General features: G+C 38.0%; 1 protein-coding gene and 1 long non-coding RNA gene across 2 annotated transcripts in view; one reads left to right on the plus strand and one right to left on the minus strand.

Moving 5' to 3' along the window:
- LOC148855165 (uncharacterized) overlaps positions 1 to 26,072 on the minus strand; it is a 42,881-nt gene that overhangs the window by 12,115 nt on the left and 4,694 nt on the right. Inside the window, exons 3-5 of the mRNA XM_088982718.1 lie at positions 13,102 to 13,160; positions 12,811 to 12,939; positions 7,520 to 7,655 (exon numbers count right to left, since the gene is read on the minus strand). Coding sequence (XP_088838844.1) covers positions 7,520 to 7,655; positions 12,811 to 12,939; positions 13,102 to 13,160 — 324 coding nt within the window. The remainder of the gene's footprint in view (positions 1 to 7,519; positions 7,656 to 12,810; positions 12,940 to 13,101; positions 13,161 to 26,072) is intronic.
- LOC148855166 (uncharacterized) lies at positions 6,381 to 12,174 on the plus strand. Its single transcript, XR_016112427.1, has 2 exons — positions 6,381 to 6,562; positions 11,449 to 12,174. It is a non-coding gene; the product is annotated as an uncharacterized LOC148855166 (long non-coding RNA).

Here is a 26,072-nt window from a genome sequence, read left to right on the forward strand (position 1 = left end):
GTGGCGCAACAGTCCAGGAAAATGATATGAAAAGTTCAGATCTGTAGCTGATCTAGGAAGAGGAATAAAGGACACTCAAGAACCTCTCAAATACTGTTAGAGAGTTCTTGAACCGGTAGTAACAGAGATGATCAATGAGATGTTATGTGTAGATCAGGGTGTGCCTTGCTCTGATACTATGTCAGAGTCAACTCGAAAGCTTAGAAAGAGAGAAAGAAAGAGACAGATTTGGTGGGTGTGACACGATGTGTCAGTCGATACCCTAAAAGTTATATTTATACTAAAAAGGTAAAAGGAAAAATCTGCCCTTGGTGTACAAAATAAAGAGAGTACAAAGAATATTTTTTTTTTATTATGAATGAGTACAAAGAATAGTTGTACAACAAAGAAGAGTAAAAATACAAAAATAGCCATGCGGCTAGATCTTCTCACTGTTTCTACAACTTCAAGCAGAATCCTCAACATGTAAGCAAGGAGAATGGAGATTATTAGCCTACTATTCTGTTCTCTCTTCAGTCTGGAAGGAATTAGATTAGTACCAAAGTATTGAATGGGAAAGTGAAAAAGATGCCAAAGCCTATAAACAGTTGGTCTCTCATCAACATGTTTTTGCTTTTCTACTAGGGCTTAATCCCATATATGAACCTATCAAAGTGCAGATTTTGGACAGGACTTCCCTTCTATCCAAGAGGTGTATGCTCTAGTGCAATCTGAGGAAAGTAGAAAATCAACTAAGAATGCTCTTGAGGAGAGACTATTGCTCTAGCAGTGAAATAACACAAGTTCAACAAGAAGGGGGGGGTTTAGAAAAGAGTGGATGATAAAGTTGTGGTGTACCCATTGCTAGAAATACATGCATACTCGTAAGACTTGTTGGAAACTGACTAGAAAACCTAAGTGAGCTCAAAAACTGAGCAAGAAATCAACACAAGAACAGAAAAAAAAAAAAAAAACAAATAAGAAGTTTACCTTAGCTAACTTAGTATCCCAAGAGCCTCAAAATGGTTTTTCTACTATGAGTTCTACTCAAAGTTGCCCTCCTAGTTTAGATCTCAAGGAGGATACTATTAACTCCTTCCATGACCATTTAGAGTAGTATGGTAGAGTACTCCGCCATGCAAAATTCTGGATCCACACCTTCGACTTCTTTTGCTTCCTCCTCAGGTAATTCATTACTCTCCATGTATCTACCGACACACTAGAATTCCCATGGATTGTCAATTAGGTCTTCAAACTATATGACTGGTAAGTCAACCCTTTTCCAATCATACACCCTTCTCTCTAGTAGAGATAAAGTGAGATTGGTTGGTGGCTTGTTTTCCTTCATTGCTGAACAAGGATCTATATCTCTACCGTTTGGCCTCTTTTTATCAAATGTCTTGCATGTCCTAAAGTTACCTATTAATTTGTTATCCATTAGTAGTATTACCCATTCCTTGAATTATTCAGTAACCTTTTTTTTCCACATTCTTGTGTTTTTTAGGATTTGGCCTCTAGGAGAACGATTGGTAGAGGAAACATGGTTGATGGTCACTATGTGCTGAAAATAAAGTTGGTCTTGTAGTTAGTCGGTCGAGTAAGAGTCAAGTTATTTTGTGGCACCATCATTTGGGCCATGTCTTTTAAGTCCTTGAAATACTTATTTCTAGAATCATTCAAGTCTGTGTTAGTTGGTGATTTGATTTTCAGTTTCGAGTATGTCAGTTGAGTAAGCATTGTATAACTTCATTTCCTTTACATAATAAAAGATCTGATTTTCCCTTTTATCTTGTGTATTCTAATGTGTGGGGCCCTATTAATATTCCAACTAAGAGTGGTTACAAATGTTTCAGCTCTTTTATAGATGATGTCTCTGAGTACACTTGGGTTTATCCTATATGCTCCTGAGAATAAATCCCTAAACTTGTGAGAGATTTTCAGCTCATGGTCTATACACAATTTCAGACAGAATTTCAAGTGTTCCAAAAAGATGATGCAAAAGAATACTTCCGTGGTGATCTTACAGAATTTTTTTCATCCAGTGGCTTCCTCCATCAGAGCTCCTATGCTAAAACCTACAACAAAATGGGGTTGCAAAGAAAAAAATTGTCACCTTCTAGAAGTTGCTCAAGGATTACTTTTGCAGATAAATGTTCCAAAAAGATTTTGGGTGGATGCAATCTTGGTTGCTGCTTATGTTAATAACAAGTTGCCATCTTGGTTATTGGGATATAACTCCCCCCATCAACTCCTTTTCCCTAAGGCCCCATTATTTCCTATACCTAGGCATATCTTTAGTTGTCAGTGCTTTGTTCATGGTTTATCCCCTACTCGTGGTAAGCTTGACACTAAGGCTATTGTTTGTGTTCTTCTTGGTTATCCTCTTTCTCAGAAGGGCTACCGTTGCTTTGACCCTATTTCAGAAAAATATTGTGTCCATGGATGTTTCCTTCTTTAAGAAAATTCCATTTTTTTTTCTTTCTCCTCAGGGGGAGAGTTCAGGTGAGAAGAAACAGAAACAAACACATGTTTTATTACCTTCTCCTCCTGATCCTCCTTCATTTCGTGTCTTCCACAGATAACGCTTCAAGAACCAAGGCCAACAGAGTTCAATAGCCATGGAGCAACCTGAAGCTATGCCACCAATGCCATCAAACTCTTAGAGGTTAGATCCGTTACCCATCCAAGTATCATTGTTCCAGTTGATATTCCTAAACCTATTGATATTGACACTTCAGCTTGTGATCTGGACCTTCCTATTGCAAAAAGGAAGGGTGTTCGATCATGCACTACTCACCATCCTATAGATCATTTCTTATCTTTTGAAAACATCTCACCCTCATTTCGTGCTTTTCTTTCTGCCGTTGATAGTGTCCCTCTTTCTAAGAGTGTTGTAGAGGCCTTATGTGTTCCTGAGTGGACAGATGCAATGAAGGAAGAAATTAATGCTCTACATAAAATGGCACGTGGGAGTTGGTAGATCTTCTTAAGGGAACGGAACCTGTGGGGTGAAAATGGGTGTTCTCTGTGAAACATAAGGCGGATGGAATAGTGAAGAGATACAAAGCTCGCTTGATGGCAAAGGATTTTACTAAAGTCTATGGAGTTGACTATGTAGAGACATTTGCTCCTATGGCAAAGATGAATTCTATCCAAATTCTTCTCTCTTTAGCAACAAATGTGGATTGGGAACTCCACCAATTAGACATCAAAAATGCCTCTTTGAATGGTGATTTGGAGGAGGTGTACATGATCCAACCTCCTGGGTTTTGTGCCAAGACCAATGAACAAAAAGTAAGCAACTTGCAGATGTTCTCACCAAAGGATTGAACTTTCAGCACTATGATCTTTGTGACAAGTTGGGGATGATTGATACCTATGCCCCAACTTGAGGGGGAGTGGTGTAATATTAAGTTGTTATGCGCCACAAGGGGCACTTTTGTCTTCTCCCTTTATTTTATTATGTTTGGCTACCCTAGAGTATAAATACAAAGCTGGCACCGCCAGCCAACACTTTTGCCTCTCTAATCTTTTTCTTCTCTTCGTATCTTCTCCTCTCCTCTTCCTCTCTTTTTCTCCTCTGAAATCAATATCTAGTTCCTAGTTAATTTGACCCAATCCTGAGAAAGTAGGAAAGAAACTAGTGTACATCCAAGCAAAAATCTTAATTTGTGGTACCCCCAAAGCTCCAAGGTTCTCACCTCAAGGACTAAGGAGGTTCAAAATTTCACCTCTCTCCTTTCCAAAAGATTTTTCCAAGATGGATGGCAAATTCCAGATGGCAAGTTCAAAACCAATTAGAACTTAATTTCCAAAATTAGCAATGTGTTGATTGAAGTCTTTGAGGGTTCAAGACAGCATACAAAACGTGCATGTCAAGGAGAGGTTGTGACTATTTTATTTATAAAATAATAAAAAAAAACTAGTATATAAACCCACAAAATGAATAATTTAATTTAACTAATAGTGTATATTTTATTTATTCTGATCTAAAAAATTAAAGAATATAAAATATTTCATAGCACCATGTACAAAACAGCTAGGCACTTAAGTTAGGTAACACTCCATGGGTGCCTTGTCACCTAGGCATCACCTTGACAACTATATCAACTAGTTAATGGAAGTGGTAGTGGTAGTGAGTCAAGGGGAGGTTGTGGCAAAGGATGTGGAGGTCAATGGTAACCATTTATATGAGCTAATCATGTGTTAATTGGAGAACCTAGGAGTTTCTCCACTCATCCTAGGCTTGCCCTAGTTGCATCTACTTCTATTTTTAGGTCTCGTTCATTTTCTGGTACCCGGGTAACACGTTTCCCTGAGAAAGTGATTCCCAATGAAATGTTGGCCAGGTACTTTAAAAGACGATGTTTATTTGTGCGATAACTTGCCTAGGTAATGAGCAAGGAAGGAGCATTATTGAGTTTTTGGTGGGTGGGTATTACTTACCCTCTCTCCAAGAGAGTATCGTGTGCCTAGGTTAACCAATACTCTCCAGAAAATTTATTTTGTGGGCCCCATTACAGTGGCGGGTGAACACAAGTTTCCTTTTTCCATGGGACCCACCAACTTACCTGCTGAAAAATGAATGAGGCCTTAGTGACATGGCTTCTATCCCTCAAGATGAATATAAAGATTTCTCTAGGCCCATAATGTTATTCTTGCCCATCAAGTGCAGCTTATTTTGTTACCAAGCCACCTAAGCCATCATCGTAGGTCATAGATTCTAGAGCTTTAGATCATATGACTAGGCCTCAGGATGTGTTCTCATCACTCTCCCATCTCACAATCTCTTCAGCTAATGGAATTACATCTGAAGTGTTTGGAACTTGGATTTAATTAATAGTGTATATTTTATTTATTCCGATCTAAAAAATTAAAGAATATAAAATATTCATAGCACCATGTATAAAACAGCTAGGCACTTAAGTTAGGTAACACTCCATGGATGCCTTGTCACCTAGGCATCACCTTGACAACTATATCAACCAGTTAGTGGAAGTAGTAGCGGTAGTGAGTCAAGGGGAGGTTGTGGCGAAGGATGACGTGGAAGGTCAATGGTAACCATTTATATGAGCTAATCGTGGAAGTAGTAGTAGTGGTAGTGAGTCATCCTAGGCTTTCCCTAGTTGCATCTACTTCTATTTTTAGGCCTCGTTCATTTTCTGGTACCCGAGTAACACGTTTCCTCGGGAAAGTGATTCCCAATGAAATGTTGGCCAGGTACTTTAAAAGACAGTGTTTGTTTGTGCAATAACTTGCCCAGGTAATGCGCAAGGCAGGAGCATTATTGAGTTGGTGGGTATTACTTACCCTCTCTTCAAGAGAGTATCATGTACCTAGGTAACCAATACTCTCCAGAAAATTTATTTTGTGGGCCCCATTACAGTGGCGGGTGAACACAGGTTTCCTTTTTCCATGGGACCCACCAACTTACCTACTTGTCTTAAATGAAAAATGAACGAGGCCTTAGTGGCATGGTTTCTATCTCTCAAGATGAATATAAAGATTTCTCTAGGCCCATAATGCTATTCTTGCCCAATCAAGTGCAGCTTATTTTGTTACCAAGCCACCTAAGCCATCATAGTAGGTCATAGATTCTAGAGCTTTAGATCATATAACTGGGCGTCGAGATGTGTTCTCACTCTCCTATCTCACAATTTCTTCAGCTAATGGAATTACATCTTTAAGTGTTTGGAACTTGGATTTAATTAACAGTGTATATTTTATTTATTCCGATCTAAAAAATTAAAGAATATAAAATATTTCATAGCACCATGTACAAAACAGCTTGGCACTTAAGTTAGGTAACACTCCATGGGTGCCTTGTCACCTAGGCATCACCTTTATAACTATATAAACTAGTTAGTGGAAGTGGTAGTGGTAGTGAGTCAGTGGCGAAGGATGTGGAGGTCAATGGTAACCATTTATATGAGCTAATCATGCGTTAATTGGAGAACCTAGGAGTTTCTCCACTCATCCTAGGCTTGCCCTAGTTGCATCTACTACTACTTTTAGGCCTCGTTCATTTTCTAATACCCGGGTAACACGTTTCCCCGGGAAAGTGATTCCCGATGAAATGTTGGCTAGGTACTTTAAAAGACAGTGTTTGTTTGTGCGATAACTTACCCAGGTAATGCGCAAGGCAAGAGCATTATTGAGTTTTTGGTGGGTGGGTATTACTTACCCTCTCTCCAAGAGAGTATTGTGTACCTAGGTAACCAATACTATCCAGAAAATTTATTTTGTGGGCCCTATTACAGTGGCGGGTGAACACAGGTTTGCTTTTTCCATGGGACCCACCAACTTACCTGCTTGTCTTTACTGAAAAATGAACGATGCCTTAGTGACATGGTTTCTATCTCTCAAGATGAATATAAAGATTTCTCTAGGCCCATAATGCCATTCTTGCCCAATCAAGTGCAGCTTATTTTGTAACCAAGTCACCTAAGCCATCATAGTAGGTCATAGATTCTAGAGCTTTAGGTCATATGACTGGGCCTTGAGAAGTGTTCTCATCACTCTCCTATCTCACAATCTCATCAGCTAATGGAATTACATCTGAAGTGTTTGGAATTTGGATTTGGTATGGCCTGTTCTAATCCTTCCTTTCCTCTTTCTTTATTTTCATATATGTTCCTAAGTTTCCTTTCAATCCTATATAGGTTAGTAAGCTTACCAAGTCTCTTATTTCTTGATTGATCGCCTTTTATCCTTCAATAATTGTTTTATAGGTTTGGATGGTGGTTGAGAAAATTGTTCAGTACTTACTCCGCATCAGTGACATTCTTAACTAGGTTATCCTTCTTTTTGAGCTTTTAATTAGATGGAAAAAAAATGAGAGAAACTATTGGTGTGAATTTGTGGGTTTAGTAGGTGAAAGGGGATTAGATATGTGTGTTTAGAATCAATATCTTCAACGTTTTAATTTGATGCCTACAACATTTAAAGAATTATACATAAATTGTTGGCATGTGAGCTTGTTGGCTCAAGACATGTTTAGGAGGTGGGGTGAGTTATTGATCAAAAGAAAAAAAAAGCGAGGTGGGGTGAGTTGAATTAATTTCCTAATCTAAATATTTCCATCATAATTTTGTGCCTGCCATTCACTAAATCCAGATGTTTCATACTGTCCAGAATGATGAACATCCATGAACTCAAACAGGACTTGTGAGACTTCATACTTTTTTTTATGAACAATGGGTGATTTTATTAAGAATTAGAAATATAAAAGATACACAGAGAGTTCCCAAAACGAGGCATGAGATGCAGCCTCAGATCAAAACAAAAAATTACAGTTTAGCCCAAAACATCTGATTCCTATGCACCCCTTGTTTAGCTAGTGAGTCTGCTATAACCCATATGCAGATCTTTCCCATTGGATTAAAGAGTTGTGCCACAAGTACTATATATCAAAGCCCTATGCTTAGATTTGGAAATTACTCTAGCCTCTAGGATACAGAAGTATTTAGAATGAGGTCATGAACTATAAATTGACAAGACAAACTCATGGAAATAGAAGGACATCAAAGCTATATCTTACTTGTAAAGCCTTTTCTGCTTCTCTTTCAATCCAAAGAATTGCATGATCTGATGTGGCATTGGCTGATAGAACAATATGCTCAAATCTTCCATCAACTGGAATGGCAGTCCGCACTTCTGGAGGAAACCTCCCACATCTGTATGCCAAATATTCAGGAGCATGGTTTCACTAAAAGTAGAACCTTCGTGCATTAGCAAACCACTGAAGGCTTCTTCAGCACTCATCAGGGTTCACAATGGATAAATAACACATAACTATAGGAAAGCCATATGGAACTAATTTATGCTGATAATAGAAATAAACACTAAACTAAAAGATGAAAGTTTCCATGTCCATTGTTTAGAAGATTAGATGGGTTGATTTTTCATGGTAAAACTATACATTAAGCCAATTATAAGATGGTCAGCATCTCTTGTAGGAACTAGGAAGATACTGTGAATATGACAAAACAGACAAGCAAAACCAATTTGACCAATATTTTGCACTATTATTATTATTTTTTTTTGAGAAGGAAAATGGGCTACACAATGGGGTAGCCCTCCCCAAACTCCAAGACACCCCCAACCTTGGTGAAGGCAGTATTTGATCCCATGTCTCTGCTATGACCAGCCAGAGACCTTACCGACCAAGCTAGTTGGCACCTTCTGACCAACATCTAGCACTTCTCTATGAGAAAGAGTTCTGTAAGGGAACAGAATTTTAATTTTCACTTGCGACCTCACACTTGTTTGAGGGGCAGTTTTATACCTCCACTACATGTACTGAGAATGGAAATTGATGGTAGACTGGCTGTTTATTTATTTACTTTTCTGGTAAATGGTTCTAGAGAGTGATTGCTTATTTTTTAGCTAATTCAAAGGATCAGGTAGGTAACCTTCTTCCTACTGACAATATGATAAAACAGTTAAACATATAATTATTACTTGGTAGTTGGTATTTGGTGAATTCTACTATTCTGGAAAGGAATGCTTTCCCTTTACGTGGCAGCTATTTCTCCATAGATGCAAATGCAATACTCACTTTCACCCCAAAACTAAGAAATTGTAGAGAGATTGGGCCCAGTAAGCCTTAGTTTTGTTTATTTATTGTCTCTTTATTTCTACTGTAGTGGGCTTCCCTTATGGGCCTCAATACTTTTATTTTCTTATTTGCCTTGGGTTAGCTGCCGAACTAGGGGCACCCATGTAATTTTCCTTTCTTTTTTGTTTCAGCATATATAAAGTGATTAAGAGATAGATAGAGAGAGAGAGAGAGAGAGGTTTGGTTAAGCCCTCTTCTCCTCCCTTTTCTTCGTCTTTCTTCTTCTTTCACCTGAACAACTTCTTATTCCTTCTTCCTTTCTCCTTCTTCCTTTCTTGGTATCAAAGCAGGTTTCCACTTCTTGATTTTCTCCTTTTAGGCCCATACACAATGTGTATGGAGAATTAAGTTGCTGATCAATTGAAAATTGATGTTACCTGGTTGGGGGAGATTTCTGGAGAAGATTTTAACACTTAGATTAGGGCCCAAGATAAGTTCTTGGAGATTTTTCCAAGAAACCCTAGCTGACTGAAGAATTAAGGGCTCTAAAGACAGTTTGAAGCTGGTGCTTGGGACTTAAAAGGGAGTTTACTAACCTATTTGGAGATCGACTCTGGATGAGAAGCTTCTGAGCCTGTGGTAGGAGCAGCCATAAGTTCTCTCCTTCTCCCATTCTTCTGGGTACTATGAAACCCTAGTTTTTGGCTACAGAGAAGCAAGTTTGACTTTAGGTTTTCGATTAGTAGTACCTTATTTTTGTTTCTTTTGCTTTCGTTTAATCAATGGAACAAACTGAAGTTGAGACAAAATATCTTACAGACTCTAGATGTAGTCAGGGGGTCTGTGGAGACTGTTTGGGGCAATGACTACTGTGAAGCTAGATGGGACAAACTATTTGGCATGGTCTCAATCAATAAAAATCCATGTCTGTAGCAGAGGGAAATGGGGGGATATCACTGGGAGTAAGGCAAAACCTAAGGATGATGATCCTACCTATGAAAAGTCGATACATGAAAATTATACTATTGCGCTGGTTAGCAAAATCTATGCAACTTCATATCAGTCAACGCTACTTGTGGGTAGATATTGCTAAGGAGGTATGGGACAGTGTTAAAGATACCTATTCATAGAAGTTGAATGTTGCTAGGGCCTATAAATTAAAGAACGATGTGAATAATTTTGAGATAGGGGGAGAAGCTCTTAGTTGTGTATTTCTCAATGCTGAAGTCTCTTTGGCAGGAAATTGAATTGATGGAGACAATTCAATGGGAGTGCACAGAAGATGATGAAACTCATAGGAAACTGGTGGAAAGGAATTGGATTTTTGAGTTTCTCACTTGACTCAATCCTGAATACGATATAGTTAGACAAAATGTCTTAGCTAAAGATGATGTGACCCTTTCTTAGGCTTATGCTATAGTCAGTAGTGAGGAAAGTAGGAGACAAGTTCAGATTATGAAGGAAATGAGGTTTTGTATGAATACTGCAAGAAACAAAGAACACAAAAGACACATGTTGGAAGTTGCATCCAGAGCTCCTACCTCCCAGATTTAAGAATATTAATAATGACAAAAAAGTGGGAATGGGAAAGGAGGCTAGGCTAATGTAGCCACCTCCTCTAATAGTGAGAAGGGGCAATGTGATGAGAAGTCTATAGGGGAACAACTTGCAGCCACCAGGGCTGAATATGAGAAGTATGGCCGTATCATCAATCATCTGGAATCTACTTCTTTAGCTTCTGCTCCACCAAATAATATCTCCACTTCTGTCTATACTCACTCAGGTATTCGTGCTATTGTGAATCATGCCCTCTACTTCAGGTAATCGTAGGATCCTTTAGATAATAGATTCTAATAGATTCTGGTGCTTCTAACCATATGATTAGTGTTTCCACTTTATTCACCACTTACCAACTTTTATCTGGCAGCGAAAAATATCCCTTGTTGATGGTGCCCCTATCTTAGGCAAGGGAGACATCAGAACCTCATGTTGGACAACCACAACTTTCACCTTAGACTCCCTTACTTTGACCTCCATACTTCATGTACCAGAACATAATATTAATCTTCTTTCAGTTAGTAATTTGACCAAATCTTTGAACTACAGTGTAACCTTTTTTTTTCTTCTTATTATGTTTTTTCTTTTATTTCTTTTGAAGGGCTACAATGGGGATAGCCCATCCCCCAATCCAGATGCAAGCGGGATTTGATCCCCAAGTCTCCGCTACAACCAGCAAGAGACCTTACCAACCAGCTGGTTGGAATCTTACCCCTTCTTATCGTGTTTTTCAAGACAAAATCTTGAAACGTGGTTGGGAGTGACCATGTGGTGAATGGGATATGTGTTTTAGACATGCCTGAATAGAGCCCAATACAGCCTTGGAAATCAGTTTTTGGATCTATAGTGGCATAATTAGTTACTTGTGTCATGTTATGTCACTATCGTCTAGGTAATCTTTCTTTTTCTTCATTAAAGCTTTTATTTCCTAATTGTTTGAAGGAGTCAGTTTATCAAGTTTACATTGTGAGTCCTACAAGTTTTGAAAGCAATGTAGAAACTCTTATCTTGAAAGTAATAAAAGATATACTTTTCCTTTTAACATTGTTCACTCTAATGTGTGGGGGCCTATTTACCTTGTTAGGAGGCTATAATTATTTTATTCTATGCATTGATGATTTTTCTTGCTATACTTGGCTTATCTTATTCTATGCATTGATGATTTTTCTTGCTATATATACTTGTTCACTCTAATGCGTGGGGGCCTTACCATTTACCTTGTTAGGAGGCTATAAATATTTTATTCTATGCATTGGTGATTTTTCTTGCTATACTTGCTATCTCATTTGCTATCAGTGTGGTAAGACAATTTATGCAAAGCCCTTGAATCCTCACTGGGATGTCGTTCTTAGAATTATGCAGTATTTGAAGGGGACTCCAGCTCGTGGGCTACTGTACAAGCCAGGATGTGGTCTTGAAATAATTGGTTATATAGATGCAGATTGGGCAGGCTCAGTATCGGACAAAAGATCCACTACAGGTTATTGCACCTTTCTTGGAGGAAATCTAGTGACATGGAAGAGCAAGAAGCAGACCGTTGTAGCTAGGAGTAGTGCAGAAGCAGAATACAAGGCCATAGCGCACACTGCATGTGCACTAGTGTGGTTAAAAAATCTTTTGCAAGAAATCGGGTTTTCAATAAGCAAACCCATGAAGCTATACTATGACAACCAAACTGCAATTCACATCTCATCCAATCTAGTTTTTCATGAGAGAACTAAGCACATAGAGGTAAATTGCCATTTTGTAAGGGAAAAAGTCCTCATGGTGTCATAAGTACAGAGCATGTGAGAACAAGTGATTAGTGGGCAGACATGTTGACAAAAGGGTTGAGTTCGGGAAGAGTGAGCTATATATGTAACAAGATGGGACTATATGATATATACTCTAGCTTGAGGGGGAGTGTTAGAGTCGGCTAAGGAAGGGTATTTCAGTCTTTTCTATTTAAATATTATGTTAATTACATGCCCCATACTTATGTAGGGGCATATTTGACTTTGTACACTGCTTTTGATATATAAATATATGGTCAGCTGGGAGAGTCTCTTAGACTTCTCAGTTTGACACTTCTTTCTCTTCTTCTTCTTCTTCTTCTTCTTCTTCTTCTTCTTCTCCTTCTCTCTCTTTCTCTCTTCTCTATCTCTGAAACTAGTTCGACTAAACTATTCTTACATTATTAAAAGGAAAATACAAGAAAGATGACCAGAAATCACCTGAAAATCTAATCTGTAGATTTTATAGAGAGTTCACAATCACCACAACTTTACAACATATATCTAGGTTAAACCCACTGACCCACTAAGTGGTAGGTTTGAAGCATTGGTATGAAAAGCACGTTTGGCCTTGTTGTTAGTCATATGATAAGACCACTACACATTCTACCCAAGAGGAGCATTAGGAATTTTCTAATTACTTTATGATAATGTTCTTTTTATTTTTATGCTTTATTTGTATTTTTGTGGTGATGTTGTTGCCATGATGGTCCTATAAGCATTATGGGGGTTTCTTATGACACTTACATGTCAAAATAAAAACAAATAATAGAATGTGAAATGATAGGTGCATCTTGATCATCTTAAAGTAAATTATTTATGAACTTGCATCTTTAGCTTCAAGAATTATAGGATCTAGTGCTGGGTTCCAGGCAAGGACATTTCCCGAGCATACAGGTAACTACATATAGAATTAACTCAAAAGCCTAGAAGTTATAGTACCTGCAAAATTTTCTTTCTACTATATGATACATCCTCCCAGGAGCATAAAGTCTTCTTGGATCTCTTAGCTTCCTACCTTCTGGTATGAAGGTATCTCTCATGCAAACAAAAAATAATAAGCAAGGCAAGCTGTCCAAAGCATTAAGACCTGGTTTAAGAGATAATAATACTTTACTCCTTTAAACGATGAAATGACAAGGATTTCCACTACCACAAGGAATGATGGAGGTAGGTAAGGTAAACAAACTAATCAAATCATTGATAGCTAGTGTCAGAAACAAGATCACTAACCAGAAGATTGATTTAAAAATGTCTTCTAATGGAGTTGGTGTTCTTGGTAAAAAGTCATCCTGGATTGACATCATGTTGATGTATAATGGTTAGTTTTATATCAAATGTTAACTTAAAAAAAAATGAATGGTAAAATAAAGACTGCAACTACCAATTATAAGCTGAATAAGTAGTCATAAGCATATTATTCTTCAACAGTAATGGATGGCACATAGAAATAGAATATACATTTACAGAATATTCTATACAAACTAAGAATCAAATCTATTGATAAAAAAAAAAAAAACTAAGAATCAAATCAAGAAAAAACCTCAAGAAATGAAGCCTTGTATCAGCAACAATGTATTTTTCACTTAAAAATACATTAAGATGATTTTAGCTATTCAGGAGATGTACTCCGATGGTTGTTTTAGAAGATTTTCACATTGCTGAAGGGGAACAATAGCCTTAGCAGGTGAAATACTATAGTGCTGCCCTAGAAGGAATGTCTGAGATAGTTGACTGAATGCTATTTCCCTTCATATTACTTTTTATGGTAAACCCTTTTATGGTTAGATTTAGCCTAGTATCAATCTGAGGAACATTGTAATCATAAATCTGAAAAATACAATATTTTTTGTCACATTCTTACTAGTGGTATTCCATTGATAAACAATGCTCATGTTTGGCTTTTATCTAGGTCTTTCCAATGCAGTGAGAGAAAAGGAAAATGTACCTTCAATGCAACTCTGCCCTCATCAGTGTGTATATATATATTTGTAAATCCAATAAAAAAAGGCCATTGCCCAATGTTGGTCCCAGCAATCTTGGATCTTGGGAGGAGTAGCCAATGATGGACAGAACACAATCAATTATGTTGTATGGTAAATCTGCCTTTATTCCACTCATCATCATCATCATCTAAACCTTGTCCCAACCATATGGGGTGGTAGGCTACATGAATCCTGTTTCGCCATTCTGTTCTATTCAGTGCCATATCCATTGTTAAATTATGAGCACTTAAATCATTTCTTATTACTTCCACCCAAGTCCTACTACGCTCTCTTCCCTTCAACTCTTCTATTTTCAGTTTCTCCTTGGGTCTTTCACTATGCTTTGCTTTGTTCATATTGAGTTGGCAAATATTCTGACTGAGACAAAAGAGAAGTTTATGCTGAACGAAAAGACAAAAAATAAATCTAAAGATGCTAATGGGAACATGAACTCCAACAGGTAACAATGAAAAATGAAACTCTTCCTCCTTTCTTCCCCTTCTTATACTTCACCTTCCTTGTCCCACTAGAAGACTTAATGGATTTTGCTTGACTTTTATGTTCAATCAAGATTAGAGTCCAGAAATATTTCTGAGTTTGTATATGGTCCAGATAAGAATCAAGAAAGAGATTAACTAGGGTTTTGGTATCGGAAGCAAGAGATGGAAAGTTGAGATTAGGGATAAATGGGTGGATAGTTGGATATTTGCAGCTAAATTAGGTTTCAGAATAAAAGACTTCAATATGACATTATATAATAGGGTTTATGGCTAAATATGTTTCTGCATAAAGGATATGGCTCTTTGAGAAATCGGGTACCTTCTTTGTGAAATCCTTTTTTAACAGATTGTCAAGAGAGGATACCTCTCCCTTTCCAAGTAACAGGATTTGGATCAGGACTTTTTTGGTTCTTGATGAATTACTTTACTTACCTCCAAACTAAAATGAAATTACCAAATTACCCTTTGAGATTCTATGACCTAACACCAATAATGACAAAAATTACAAAAAATACCCATTGTAAAGAAAATTTTGACAATTCACCACTCATTCACTAGCACTTCCGTAGAGGGTGTGAGTCACTACCAGCCTTTGTTGAGAAAAGCGTGGAGTTGGTGCTTTAGAAAAATTAAGTTAAAAAGGACAAAACGATCTTAAAAATAACACAAGGGTAGGTTGGGGTTTTACAGATGTATAAACATGTACATGACAGTCACATGGGAATATTCCATGTAATTAACTGATGGAAATGGTAATAGCAGTGGGCAAGGTGCTGAATCCAGAAGTACAGGGGGTCTTTGTCACAAAACAAAGTTCAGGGGGCTATCACAATCCCCAAGTAAAGGTTCAGGGGGTATTTGTAATTTACCCTATGTAATAAGCCCTGATTTACCACATTACATCTTTTTAAGCTAATATACCCATTATGTTAATGAGTTCACGAGTAATGAACTAATGATATAACAGAGGAGGGGCATTTCTGGATTAAAAATACATATTATACATGTAAATACCTCTGTATATGTAAGTAGATCTACTCTTTAGTCTTTATTAGATCAGATCAGGTCACATGTGAATGTGATATGATCATAAGGATTCTAATATGGTGATTCAATTCAATTGCATGGATCTACAGCAGGACTGAAATTCATCCTGTTTGGACAAAATTTTGACCAGAACCCAATACATTGGTATCTCTTTTTTTCCCCTCTTTGATGAGTAACAATTGACAGCCGTAGTCTACAATTCATGAGTAATGCATTTTTAGTTATTCATTTGTAGCAAACCAATTGCTTATTTATTTATTTTCTCCTTTTTTTTTAATCAATAACAACAGATTTCATTAAAGAGTAGTAAACTTACAAAGAAGAGGAGCTAAGGTATCTTAACTCCCCAGAAGTTGGGAATGCACCCAAACTGATAAAAACAACAATTACAACTGAGCCCATAACCCAGAAACCCTATTAACCCCTTGCCTAGCTAATCCATAAGCAAAGGAGTTTGCATTTCTCTTTACCCAAGTACACTGAACTTCCATATTCTTGATCATCCATTTGAACTTTCTCTTTTCATTACTGTAGCTCCACATCTTAGAAGTGTCTTCTTTTAGCCAGTCCACTACGATCACAGAATCTCCCTCTATAATCAATTTCTTGACATTTCTTGAGTTTCAAAATAAGTATTCCTTACATATTTGCATGTATTTCTTAAAACTTTCTATGCATGTGTTAATTGATACATCTCTTCAGACATACATCTCTTTAATTGATGTCAAAACTAACTTTGGCTATGACTAACAGAGCAAGGGAAAGTTTGTTTGATCACTTTGTGTTTGGCAGATGTTCAGAATAAATAGCAATTATATTTATTAGCTATGTTTATGATATTATTATCTCTAGTAATAACTTTGATGGAATCTATAATTTGGAGAAATTTCAAACAAAACTACAAGAACAAGGAACTTGCTTAGCTGAGATACTTAGATCCAAGGAAGTGATTCTCAATGAAGGTATAGATTCCACAGAGAATGGAATGTTTAGTTATATGACAATGTCATTTTTTTTTTTTTGATAATTGAAATATGACAATGTCATTATTATTGATGCTAAAAGCAAATTGTTGATGCATCTTTATGATTTCTTTAAGTTCCCAAGACTTATGCTTCATATATGCAGGCGGAGCTAGGAGTTTTTTATTGAGGGGGGCCAAAAGCTAGCATGGCTCCCCTCTGCCACCCCCTGGCTCCGCCCTGTATATGCTTTTTATTGACATTGTTGTTAATTTAAAATTAAAAACCCACCAGTAACAAACATATCACAAACTATGAGAATGTTGAACTGAATCAAAAAGTGATTAGTCAATCATATCTTAAATAGTAAAGATCAAATGTAACTATAAAAACAAATAGAAAAATGAGTCTATTCCATCTTCAATCTACATGTTTCATATAAATAATTGCACCATAAGTTTACCAAGAAACATTTTTTTAATCATATTAAAAGAACATGTTAGAAATAAATGTGCCAGACACCCATATTATAATCAACTTCAACCATGGAGGCAATTGATCACACATAAAAGGTAGGTATAATTTCCTATGTGAGTATTACATTTCTTTTTATTTATCAAAAAAAAAAGGTAGCTATAATTTCATTACCCTCCCCTAAGAATATCTAGCTAGACTGAGGAAATGATAGTTTTAAATGAGATTGAGCAACTCTGTTGATTGTATTCCCCTAATTCCTCTAAACCTCATTATGGTAAGCAAGAAGTTTGTATTGGATTCAGCTACATCCGAATATGATCCAATTATTGAATTTCTAAATCAGAACCTGATAATATAGTCTGAAATATCAGACTCAACCAGATCTAGATTTAATCTGAAGCCACTCTATTGTCATTAAAATAAAGAAAAATAAAAAATTTATCTTTTTACTGATACGTATATAAAAAATGTCTATAAATATAGAATATCATATATAATATCTATATATATGCATTACTATATTACATATAATTGGACACAAATTTTTATTAGATCGGATGGAGTCCAATCCACATTGATTCAATTACTAAAAGGATGCAGGTTTTAACATCCAAAGCCAAGTAATCGATCGGATGTTGAACCAGATATCAGATTTTCCGAGTCCATTGACAGCCCTAACCATTACCCAATGTTGGTACCAACTATTCTTGGGTATAGGGAGGAGTGGACTGGATATGGGCCTAAATTCTGCATTTTTTTAATTGTACAATGTGGATACTCTCAGACTTCAATCTAAGCTTGTCAGGCTGTCAGCCCAAGATTTTTCCATTAAACCAAGCGTGGCCTCTAGCAAGGAGTTTGTAACGCGTTCTAAAAATTCAATGGAAATGAAGATTTTAACAACCCACTCGAAAAACTTTGCGTTTCCCAGTTTACGTCTTTGAACTTTGGCCTGATAAGCTTTTGATGCAGTAGGGCTGGAACAAATTAACACAAGACAGAAAGAGAGAGGAAGAGAGAGTAGAAAGGGTAGAAAAAGAGAAAAAAGAGAGAAATCCCAAGGAATCACTCCAAGGGGTCCTAGAATCACTCTAGGGTTTGTAGGAATCCTCCATACAGCAAGATAGCTCTTAAGAAATCTTCATTCATTCATTAGCCTCAAAAGGAAGAGAATACATCTATTTATAGAGTGGCTTGTGTGGCCCGGAACACTGTTCACCATAATTACAAAAAGTGTCACTCTTTGTCTTGTGCACCAAGAAACACAATAACTTTCTATCTACTAATGCAAATAAACTAAAAATTGAAAGACAAGCACTACTAAGCTATAGGAACAATATGCTATAGACCAAGTCCACATTAGGCTGGTCAAAATGACGAAACTACCCATGACCAGATCAGTCTAAGTCCCAAGAATCTTCTCCATGCCAAATCAGAACCTGTATGTTGGCCTTCTTACGAGAATAGGCCTTATAATGCATAGACCGATCCCCATCATCTCTCCCCAACTTAAGATGATACAAATCTTCAGTTGTAATCCATGAACATTCTGAAAGAGGTAGATTCTTCCACTTTACAAGAAACTTTTGATAACCCCCACTTGCTGTAGAAATCAACTTCTCATCAAGGATGTCTTCAGGCACATTAGTAGGTGGAACCAAAGGTAGCTTAGGCAATGGGACTATGGGACAATCACTATGGCCATGATATGCACTTAGGTCTTCAACATTGAAGATTGGGCTAATTCCCATTTCACTTGGCAGCTCTAGGACATAAGCAATAGAACTGATTTTCTTAGTGATCTTATATGGACCTGCACTCTTGGAGTGAAGCTTCTTATAAAAGCTATTAGGAAAGCATTCAGGATGTATACACACCATAATCATTCACCCTCCTGAAAATCAGCTAGGCACCTATGTAAATCAGCTTTGGCTTTGTATGCATCATTGCTAAGAGCAATCTTGTGCCTAACTTCATCATGGATTTCTCTCATGTGGCAAACAAAGCCTTCAGCCTCTATGCTAGTCCTATCTTCTTGTGGCAAAGACACTAAATAAATAGGTCTCTTAGTCTGAATTCTAGTAACTATCTCAAAGGGACTTCTTCACACCTGTTAACTGAACTGTTTTAAGCAAATTCAGCCATAGGTAGGATGAGATCCCACCTGGAAGTATGGTCACCAACTAAGCGACATAGCAAATCACCGAGGCTCCAATTAACTACCTCAGTTTGGCCATCGGTCTGAGGATGGGAAGAAGATGAGAACTTCAACTTTGTATTGAGGAGTTTCCAGAGTGCCTTCCAAAAGTAACTCACAAACTTAGCATCACGATCAGAAACAATAGTAATAGGAACACCATGTAAATGAACAATATCCCTAAAGATAGACTTGCCACATGTGAGGCATCTGATGTCTTACTGCAAGGAATAAAGTGAACCATTTTTGAGAACCTGTCCACCACAACATAAATTGAATCATGACCCCTTACTGTCTTGGGCAAACCTAGGACAAAATCCATAAGAGATCTTGCCAAGGCTCGTGTGGAATTGGTAAAGGGGTGTGCAACCCTGTATTTTTCTTTCTCCCTTTTGCCAATTGACAAATTCTGCATTGTTTGATCACACGATCAACATCAACCTTAAGGCTAGGCCAATAAAAGCGATCTTCTACCATAGCAATGGTCTTGTCCTTACCAAAATGCCCAACAATTCCACCCGCATGTAACTCCCATATAACATAATCACGTAGTGAAGTGTTAGGAACACACAAGCAAGTTCCCTTGAACAAATAACCATCATGGATAGAAAAGCCAGGATATACAGATTGTTGTCCAGCTTGTAAAGAACTATAAATGATGCTGAAATCCTTGCAACCATCATAATCTTTCTTCAAATGATTGAACCCCACAACCTGTATAGACATAGAATGAAGTATGTACACCACTCGGCTCAATGCATCGGCTACTCAGTTCTCGGCACCAGCTGTATGCTTGATGACAAAGTTATATTCTGCTAAAAATTCAACTGATTTCTGATGTCGACTACTAAGATGCTTCTGAGATTTGAGATATTTGAGTGCCTCATGATTTGAATACAAAACAAACTCTTGAGAAATTAAATAATGACACCAATGTCGAAGACATTGCACAACAACATAGAATACTTTGTCATATGTAGAGTACTTTTGTCTAGCTTCATTAAGCTTTTCACTGTGAAAAGCTATAGAATGTCCTTTGCATAAGCACACCACTTATTCCAACTTGGGAAGCATCGCAAAACACCTCATAGATTTTTGAAAAGTTTGACAAATGTAACACTAGGGGTCACAGTCATCCTTTGCTTGATAGTCTCAAAGGCTTTAGTTGCAGCCTTAGACCAAACAAATTCCCCCTTTTTTATAGCTTCTGTAATTGGTGCACAATAATACTGAAATTCCTTATGAAACACCTATAAAAAGTAGCCAATCCATGAAAGCTTCTCACTTCATGGATGTTAGTGGGAGTGGGCCAATCAAATATAGCTTTCACCTTGTCAGGATCAACCTTGACACCTTCAAAGGATATAACAAATCCTAAAAAGATAACAGTAGGTGTCATGAAAGAGCACTTATGTAAATTCATGTAGAGCTTTTCCTGGCGTAAAACTCTCATCACTTGACGTAAATGGTCAAAATGATCATCAGGAGTATGACTGTATATTAGAATGTCATCAAAATAAACAACCAAGAAACGACCAATAAAAGGATGAAGTACCTAAGTCATAACTCTCATGAAAGTGCTAGGAGCATTAGTTAAGCCAAAAGGCATAACCATCCACTCATAGAGATCATCCTTTGTCTTAAAAGCGGTTTTCCATTCATCTCCAAGTCGAATCCTAATTTGGTGATATCCGCTTCTAAGATCAATCTTAGAGAAAATTGTAGCTTCGCTCATCATATCCAGCATGTCATCTAAGCGTGGAATAGGGAACCGGTACTTGATTGTAATCTTGTTGATCACTCTGCTATCAACTTACATCCTCCATGAGCCATCCTTCTTAGGAGTGAGTAGGGTCGGTACAGCACATGGGTTGAGACTCTCTCTAATGAAGCCCTTCTTCAATAGATCATCCACTTGCCTCTTCAACTCAGCATGTTCTATGGGATTCATCCGATGTGTAGGCAAATTAGGTAGTTGAGACCCGGGAATCAAGTCTATTACATGTTGGACATCACATAGAGGCGGTAATTCATCAGGTAACTCTTCTGGGATCAAATCTGAAAAATCAGCCAACAATTCAACCTCTTTTGGCACCTTTGAAATAGGAGCACGTGTTGGTTTATTTACTTCTTTCACTATTAGGGCATAAACAAGGCCCGATTCTTTGCTTTCCTCCTCAAATTGCTTCTTGGACAGCAAGAGAGGTTGCTTCTTTTGTTCAACTACTTGTTTTTGGGCTGGAGCTGTCTTTTGAGGGGTCTTAGTTCGCTTCTTGATCTCATCAGGTGACATAGATTTCATAACAATTCTCTTCCCATTAAATAGAAAGTAATATGTATTCACTTTCCCACAATGATATACATCCCTATCGTAAAGCCATGGTCGACCTAATAGAATATGTGTAGCATTCATAGAAACAACATCACACCAAATATCATCAACATAAGACCCATAGGAAATAGAAACAAGAGCTATTTGTTCTATCTGAAGTGTCATCTTGTTTAACCAAGCAATCTTGTATGGTTGATGAAGAGGTTGTGCAACTAGATTGAGCCTTTCAATAGTTGCTGCAAAAACCACATTCATGCTACTACCACCATCAATTATTAGCTTGCAAAGCTTGTCTCCGCTCTTGACAAAGGTGAGGAAGATCGTTGTACAAAGCCAAACTTCTTTCTTTTTTTCTTTAGAGGATGCTAAAACGTGTCTAACAACTCCAACAAGATTGTTGTCATCTTCTTCTTCATGTTCAAACCCAATGTACTCTTCACCAAGGCCGCTTCATCATCTTCCACTTGTCCTTCCTTCTCACACCCTATGTGTAGATTTTTATTAGGGCATTGAAATGCATAGTAGCCCTTTCCACCACACTTAAAAGTATTTTCTGTTGTTCCCCTTTTATTAGCATTGTTGAAGTTCGGCCTGCCCTAGAAGTCTGTTTGTCCGTTAGTAGTCAAGTAAAGCAAGCAAGCAAGAAGAAGGAAGAAAGAGGAAGAAAGAGAGAAAAGGTCTGGTTCAAATTAGGGAAAAATTCAACCCTACTTTCGGCCATACCTGTTATTATATTATTAATGTGATAGGGAAAGACATCAGTGCCCTTATTTAAGTAAGAGGCACTCGAACTAACATAATAGAACAACTCAGCAATCCCAACAGGTACAAAGACCGAAATAACCCTTCACTAACAAGCATCAATCATGATGTTCTTCCCCTTGTTATCAGCTCCCTGATACTTGGAACCATTAGACCTTACTGAAACCACATTATGAGATGTAGGTCTAGTGACTCTACCCTCACCTAAACTTTTACGTGCTGCTGCCTCCCCAGCTTGAATACCAAACCTCCTACTATTCACTTGCTTCAAGCTCTTCTCTATTTTAAGAACCATCTGAAAAGCATCATCTACATCATAAACTCGTGCAATCATCATTTCCCTTCGAATATCAGCCCTTAAACCATTCCGAGATTGGGCTAATTTTTGCTTCTCACTTTCTGTAGACTGATATCTAATAGTAAGTTCATCAAACTTCTACATGTACTCAGACACAGATAAGCTGCCTTGCCTCAATGTCATCATCTCATCATGAGGAGAATCTTGGAAGTCATTAGGCAAATATTTCTCCTCCAAGTAATGCTTCATATCTTCCCAACAGGTGATAGGACGCTTACCCATATTCAGTAATCTATTCTCCACACTCCTCCACCATACTTTTGCATGGTCTACAAGTTTAAGTTTAGCAAATCTAACTCGTCTTTCATTTGACATATCGAACCATTCAAAGTATTCCTCTAGTTCTGCCAACCAATTGGAGAAAACTCATGGATTGATGTCACCTCTAAAACTAGGAACTTCTATCTTCACTTTACTAGTAATATCATCCCGTAGTCATCTATACTAGTCTTGGAATGCTCCACCAACTTATCATATAAATCATTTAAAGTACCTTGAGTTTGTAGAGTTCAAGACCTTAGGGGCTTGATGGCATTCCTTAGTAGGTGGTTCACATGTGGACCAGTAGGGTTATTAGTGTTAGAACCCTCTGCTTCAGCTCCTCCATGTGGAACACTAGTGCTGTTTTTTTCTTGTTTTTCCATTGTTATAATTCAGGTCTGCCTTAGAGTTCGGCATGACTGAGTTCAGTTATGTAGAAGAAGAAAAGGTGATAAAGAAAGAGAGGGAGAGAGAAAGAAAGAAGAGAGAATTCTGGTTCGAACTGACAGAGTCAATTTGACTTCTCCCAGTCGGCCAGTAAGTATTTATATTATTATTAAAACATGACTGAAAAGACATATGTGCCTTACTTAAGTTAAGAGCACATGTTCCAACACAACATTACAGATCATCAACATCAATCAAGGTATAAAGACAGAAATACCCCTACGCTAACACTCCCCCTCAAGCTGGTGAGTATATATCATATATTCCCAGCTAGTTACATATGTAGTCCACTCTTCCCCGACTCAAGCCTTTTGTAAATAAGTCAGCCCACCGATTTCCTGTATTAACATGTGTACTGTCTAGCTCTCCATTCAGCACCTTCTCCCTCACAAAGTGACAATCAATCTCAATGTGCTTGGTTCTTTCATGAAACACTGGATTAGAGGAGATATGAACTGCAGCCTGGTTATCACAATAGAGCTTCATTGGAGTGTTAATGTTGTACCCTACTTCCTGTAGAAGGTTCCTTAGCCACACTAATTCACAAGCGGTGTGCGCCATAGCCCTATATTCTGCTTCTTGCCACAACCGTCTGCTCCAGCCCATAGAACCGGCCCAATCAGCATCAGAATACCCTTCTATTTCAAGTTTTCCCCCACTCTTGTATATCAAACTGCGACCCGAAGCCCCTTTTAGATACTTCACAATTCTCAGAACCGCATTCCAATGAGAAATCAGAGGTTTTTGCATAAACTGGCTTACCACACTAACTGCAAATGAGATGTCTGGTCTGGTAATGGTTAGGTAGTTTAGTTTGCCCACAAGTCATCGGTATCTGTCAGGGTCTTCAAACACTTCCCCCATATCACTGCTTAGCTTGGTATTTGTGTCCATGGGTGTTTCAGCTGATTTGGCACCCAACAAGCCTGTTTCTTCCAACAAATCAAGCACATATCTCCTTTGGCACAGGTTAATCCCATACTTGGATCTCACTACCTCTATCCCCAAGAAGTATTTCAGTTCACCCAGATCCTTTGTCTGAAAGTGATCCTGCAAATAAGTCTTCAACCTGTCAATACCAATGTTATCATTCCCAGTAATAACAATATCATCTACATACACCACCAACAGTATTTTTCCTCCCGGAGAGTCATGACTAAATACAGAATGGTCAATTTTGCACTGTTTCATACCAAACTTCTTTACCACCTCACTGAACCTACCAAACCATGCTCGAGGAGACTGTTTAAGCCCATATATAGCCTTCCTTAGTTTGCACACCTTACCATCCTCCCCCTGAGCAACAAACCCTGAAGATTGCTCCATGTAGACCTCCTCGAGTAAGTCACCATGCAAAAAGGCATTCTTGATATCAAACTGATATAGTGGCCACTCATACATGGCTGCAAGAGAGATCACAACACGAACGGACCCTATCTTAGCAACCGGTGAGAAGGTCTCTGTGTAGTCAATGCCATAGGTTTGGGAGTACCATTTTGCAACTAATCATGCTTTCAGGTGTTCAACACTACCATCAGGCAGATACTTAACCGTATAAACCCATTTACAACCAACAGCTTGCTTCCCAAGAGGAATAGCAGTGAGGTCCCAAGTATGATTATGATGAAGAGCTGAGAGTTCTTCTTCCATGGCACGGCACCACCCTGGAGAGGCAAGGGCTTCCTGGACATCTTTAGGAACAATAATTGATGATAACAAGGTAACAAACTGGCGAGGGGAAGCGGAAAGGTGAGTAAGAGAAACATAATTAAAAATGGGATAAAGAGTGCAAGTACGTTTACCTTTCCGCAAAGCAATGGGTAGATCAATCTCAGATGCTAAGTGCGGGTTTGGTGTCGGATCCGTCGATGGAGATGTACCGGAGGAGTAGTAGCTGATGCACGTGGGCGATGTGTATACACATGACGGATAGGTGGGCGTTCAACAGGTGGTGGCACCGGAGGCAAGGATTTGGTCACGACTAGAACAAAGGGAGGAGGATTAACAACGGGAAGTGGAAGAGGAGGTGATGAGGAGGAAGAAGCATCACCAGACTCCAAAAAGAACGGAGTAGACTCAAAGAAACTGACATCAGCACACACAAAGGACCGTCGAGAACCAGGATGGTAACACCTATACCCTTTCTGGGTCCGAGAATAGCCAAAGAAGATGCACTTGAAAGAACGGGCATCAAACTTGTCGTTCCCTGGACCCAGATTATGGACAAAATAGACACACCCAAAAACTCTCGGTGTAAGAAGGAACGGAGACAAAGTGGGAAACAAGACCTGAAACGGAGAATGACCATCAATGATGAACATGGGCATCCAATTAATCAGAAAACAAGAGGTAAGCACTGCATCACTCCAAAAAGGTTTGGGAACATGCATGTGATGCATTAGGGATCTTGTTGTTTCAAGGAGATGGCAACTCTTTCTATCAGCCACCCCGTTTTGTTGTGGGGTGTAGATACACGAGGTCTAATGTATAATGCCGTGTTGGTCCAGGTATTCCTGAAATGATGAAGATAAATATTCACGGCTATTATCAGAACGAAAAACTTTGATATGGGTACCAAATTGGTTACGAATCTCGGCATAAAATTTTTGAAAAATTGTAAACAATGCACTTCTTTCTTTCATTAAATAGAGCCACGTCATCCTTGAAAAATCATCCACAAAAATGACAAAATATCTGTATCAATTATATGACATCACTTTATAAGAACCCCAAACATCTGAATGAACTAAAGAAAAAGGACTTGACACACGGTTATCAACCCTAGAACTAAAGGGAACACGATGGTGTTTCCCAAACTGACACGACTCACAATCCAAAATAGAAAGCTGACTCAAGGACGGAACCAAGAACTTCAA

This window comes from Nelumbo lutea, chromosome 4, assembly GCF_056320005.1.
Source record: "Nelumbo lutea isolate HS-2025 chromosome 4, American lotus-T2T, whole genome shotgun sequence".
NCBI classification, from domain to species: Eukaryota; Viridiplantae; Streptophyta; class Magnoliopsida; order Proteales; family Nelumbonaceae; genus Nelumbo; species Nelumbo lutea.